Source organism: Penaeus japonicus, unplaced genomic scaffold, assembly GCF_977035675.1.
Source record: "Penaeus japonicus unplaced genomic scaffold, GWHDUDI00000001_assembly GWHDUDI00000010, whole genome shotgun sequence".
NCBI classification, from domain to species: Eukaryota; Metazoa; Arthropoda; class Malacostraca; order Decapoda; family Penaeidae; genus Penaeus; species Penaeus japonicus.
In genome coordinates, this window is record NW_028234412.1 from 31462709 (window position 1) to 31467708 (window position 5000).

Here is a 5000-nt window from a genome sequence, read left to right on the forward strand (position 1 = left end):
TGTCTCAATCAGAAAGCTAGGTATTTTGTACATGCAATAACCCTCCCGTTACCCTTCCCTCCCCCCCTACCCCACCTTATGACTCCTTTCGCTCCCCCCTTTCTCCCCCTCCCCCCTCCCTCACACCCTAACACCTTCTTATCCCAATTTCTTAATCCCTGTCACATCCGGAAGACTAGAGACGAATGCAAAACCACGTTGGTTCATGAAGTGAAATCTGGAAGACTCCTCTAACCCCCCCCTCCTCCTCCCCCTATCCCCGTCACCCTCTTCTCCCTTCCTCCCCCCCCTACCCCCTCTCTATTCCTACCTCTACCCCTCTTCATCCTACCTCCTCCCATACCCCCCTCCCCCCGCCCCCCACAGAACAGAAGCCCCGCCCCTCCCACAACCACTCCCTCTGCCTTCCTTCCTCCCCCTCCTCCTCCTCCTTCCCCCTCCCCCCCTCTTCATCCCTCCCTGCCTACATACACATTCCAGAAAGCGCTTCTGTGTGTGTGTTTTATTTTTTCTAATTCTTTTCCTTCTGCCTTTGTTATCTTTGGCTTTAAAAATACCATACACTCGAAAAGGGGGGAAAAGCGAAAGGGAAATTGTTAGTTTTGGAAAGCGATTTGACGGCGCATGTTGGTCGTCTTTTGTTTTTGTTTTTGTTTATATGAGTAATATTCTAGTTTTTTTTTCTTTGTCTTCGCTTGGTCTCGTTATCATCCATTAATGACAAATTTATATTTTGATTATTTTGATCTTTACTACAAAACAGACGTAGGAAATACATATATTTAAGTACTTCATTCTTTCTTCAATAAAAAAAATTCCCTGGATAAATTTCTTTAAGGGATTGAATATGAAAAAAATAATTTTGTTGTTCCTTATCTTATTTTTTCTTTCATTTGACTAAGAATCTAAGAACAAAAATAATAATTACTTTGACAAAGAAAAAGATCGATCGATCATCATCTTTATTACTCTCTTTACCATGATTATAATCATTATTATTATCATTATCATTATCATTATCATCATCATTATCATAATCATCATTAAAAGTACTACTCTTGTTACTTTTATTATTATTATTAACATTATCATTATTGTTATTGTCATCATTATAACCATCATCACTATTATGATTACAATCATCATCACTATTATAACTACAATCATCATTATCATGTAATTATCATCATTATTATCGTTACTATTTTCCTTATTGTCCATACTGCTATTCTGTCTATATTCATTTTTATCATAATTATCTTTGTGATCACAATTATCATTATGATTATTACCATTGTTTTCATTATCATCATCCTTATTGATATACTTATCCTTGTTATCAGTGTCATTATTATTATTGTGGTCATTATCATCATTGATATTATTGTTAAAATTGTTGATATTACCATTATTATCCTTATTGTTATCATCATTATTGTTATTATTATTGCTATCATTGATATCACTGGTATCTTTATCATCTTTACGATTGTTATCATTATTATCATCATTCTTCTTATGATCATAATTGTTATCTTCCTCTTCTTCTACATTACCTTCCTCTTCATCTTTATTTTCTTTTTCTTCTTCTACTTCTTCCCCTTCCTCATCTTCCTCTTCCTCTTTTTCTTCTTCATCTTCTTCATCTTCTAATTCATCTCCTTCTTCACCTTTTTCTCTATCTTCATCTTCGTCTTCTTCTTCTCCATCTTCATCATCTTCTTAAAGATTCCAAAAAACAAGACCAATCATATCCGAGTGCCTCTCTTCCCCCTCTCTTCCCCCCTCCCCCTCCCTCTCTCTCTCCTTCTCTCCTTCTCTCCCTCTCTCTTACCCTCTTCTCAAATCCCCGAAAAATGCATTGGCAATTACGTGCGAAATATCGTCCTTACGTCAGCTCCTTTGGCTAAGAGGGGTTGGGGGAGGGGATGGGGAGGGGGGGGAGGGGGGTGATTGGAGAAAGGGGGTGGGATAAAGTGTGTGTGTTTGTGTGTGTGTGAGAGAGAGAGAGAGAGAGAGAGAGAGAGAGAGAGAGAGAGAGAGAGAGAAAGAAAGAGAAAGAGGGAGAGGGAGACAGAGAGAGAGAGGGAGACAGAGAGAGAGAGGGAGAGAGAGAGAGAGACAGAGACAGAGACAGAGACAGAGAGAGAAAGAAAGAAAGAGAGAGAGAGAGAGAGAGAGAGAGAGAGAGAGAGAGAGAGAGAGAGAGAGAGAGAGAGAGAGAGAGAGAGAGAGATGAAGAAGAAGGAAAAGGAAATATACATAGATAGTCTGTGCGAAAGAGATGTAAAGTAGATGTACCGGGAAACACGAATTTACAGAGAAATACAGAACGAAAGGACAAATAAACAAATAACCAGAAAAAAATAAATAAAATCCAAAACGAACCAAAAAACAAAAACACAACATGACACAACACCAAAAAAATACCCCCCCCCCATCCCCCTACACACACACCTCTAAAAAATGTGTCTCAAAAAAATAAAAAATTAAAAAAAAAATTACCCTGAGGCGGATCTTTAGTGAAAGGGAAGGCGCCACATCCCACATTCCTTGGGGGTGTTTGTGTACATAAGGGCAGGTCTTGACCCCAGCGTGTCGCAAGGTGGGTGTGACCGGGCATGACCTCATATGACCTTGTACCCATCCATTCAAAAGAGACAGTTGCTAAGGCGTCTTTTTTTAATCGTTTTGTCTCTTCTCTTACTTATAAAAGAAATGTGATCTTTTTAACTCTTGGAACTCTTGGGTATTGTGTATGGTCTTATCGGGAAAAGAGTTGTGGTCACGTGGAAATAAAAAGCTTAGGTGAAAGGTCAAAGGTCGTGCTGCGAAGCGACCAAGATCTTTTCGAAATTCGGAGTGAACTCGGAGGTCTCGCCTCGAAGCCCCCCCGGATGGCAACACCGGGCAGGTACGTTGGGTGTGGAGGGGAGAGGGGGAAGGGGGGAGGAGGAGGGGGGGCAGGACCCAGGTCGGGAGAGGCGCGTCCTTCAGTTCCTTCGAGGAAGTCCTACCGTAGTGACGCTCGTCCCGCGCGTCTCCGTCTTTGCTTGTGTTCGTGTGCTTGTTTGTTCTTTCACCGGCGCCATGAAGTGCGAGGGCCAGGGTGACCAGGACGCCCTCACAGACATCGTGCTGTATGCCCTGATGGGCGTGAGCGCGGGCGCGGCCAGGGGCATGCCTGACGCCAGCGGGATGCAGACGACGCTACTGTCCATCCTGCGGGATCTCCTGACGGAGAGCGGCACTCCCCCGCCCCCCTCGCTGGACCGCCTCCTGGCCAGGACTCGCAGGAACCAGCAGCGAAGGGCGCGGCGCCGCCAGCGGGACGCCCTCCGCCAGCAGCAGCAGGCGGGCGGGGCGGCAGGAGGCGGCGGAGGAGCCCAGCTGCCCCCCGGCGACCCCCGCAGAATGAGGCTCCCCGGCCACGCCCCCGTCGGCGGCGCCCCGCCCCTCCTCCCGCAGCAGCTCCAGATGCCAGGTCTTCCCATGCCGCCGCTCGGGGCGGGACAGCCTCACCAGCTGCCCCCCGGCGCCCTCCCGCACCCCCTGCAGAGCCAGCTGCGGAACAGCAACGTGGAAGGGAACCAGCTGGCGCAGATGCTCGCCCAGAGGAACCTCGCGCCCGCGCCCTTGCCGCTCCTGCAGCAGCAGGTCAGTGACGTCATTCGGTTGTTGTTATGCGCGGCGTGGAGTTACGGGCGGTGTGTGTGGCCGCATGCATATGTGTGCGTGTGACTGAGTGAGTGTGTGTGTGTGTATAGATATATACATATATATTATATATATATATATATATATATATATATATATATATATTATGTAGTATGTGTGTGTGTGTGTGTAATATATTATATAATATTATATATATTTTATATATATATATTATATTATATATATATATATACATATACATATATATATGTATGTATATATTATATAAATATATATATATATATATATATATATATATATATATTATATACATATATATGTATATGTATATATATATATTATATATATATATTTATATATAATATATATATACATGTATATATATATATATTTATATATATATATATATATATATATATATATATATATATATATATATATATATATATATATATATATATATGTGTGTGTGTGTGTGTGTGTGTGTGTGTGTGTGTGTGTGTGTGTTCGTGTGAGTGTGTGTTTGTGCACGCGCGCATTTACTCCAATGTGTGTGATTTATCAATATTCCGTTGAACGTTAGGCTGTTAAACGTGAGGTTCCAATATGTTTCGTAATGGCCGGGTCTTCTTGAATATCCTGACGTGCCTATTTGCATAACCAAATATAACAATATGTAAACAGACTTAGATTTCCCAGGCGTATACAAGGGGAAACGGGCATATTTACAGATTAATTATTTGAACGTAATTGTCTGAATGTATTTTGATTTTGCATTTTGTTCTAGAAATGTTTAGGATGTCTTTGTGTTCAGTTAGTTTTATATTCAAAGTAATTGCTATTATCTTATCCCGTTATTTTTTTATATTATAGTTATTCTGTTTTTATAATGATAATGATTATTATGAAATCAAATTATAATGGTAGTGATGATAATGATGATATTGATAATAACAAAATCAATAGTGATGATGATAAAGGTGATGATACAAATAATAATGATAATAATGGTGTTAAAATTATAATAACAACAATGATAATAACATTGATAACAATAATAATGATGAAATTAACGATAGCAATAATGGCAACAATAATGATAATAGTAATAATGTAATGATAATGATAATTTTAATGAGCATGATATAAAATTCATAATCATATAACAATAATAACATCAATAATGATACTACTACAATTTGTACAACTACTACTAATCATAATAGTCGTGATGATGATATTGATGATAATGCTTACAGTAAAAAAAGGATTAGAATAATGGTAACAAAAACAGAAACAAAAGCAAAGATAATAATTATAAT

General features: G+C 40.2%; 1 protein-coding gene across 1 annotated transcript in view; it reads left to right on the forward strand.

Annotated features, from left to right (window-relative positions):
* The first annotated feature begins 3012 nt into the window (after window positions 1-3012).
* LOC122259271 (uncharacterized) overlaps window positions 3013-5000 on the forward strand; it is a 2352-nt gene continuing 364 nt past the window's right edge. The window contains exon 1 of the mRNA XM_043025915.2: window positions 3013-3657. Within this exon, the coding sequence (XP_042881849.2) occupies window positions 3091-3657 (567 nt within the window). The 5' untranslated portion in view covers window positions 3013-3090. The remainder of the gene's footprint in view (window positions 3658-5000) is intronic.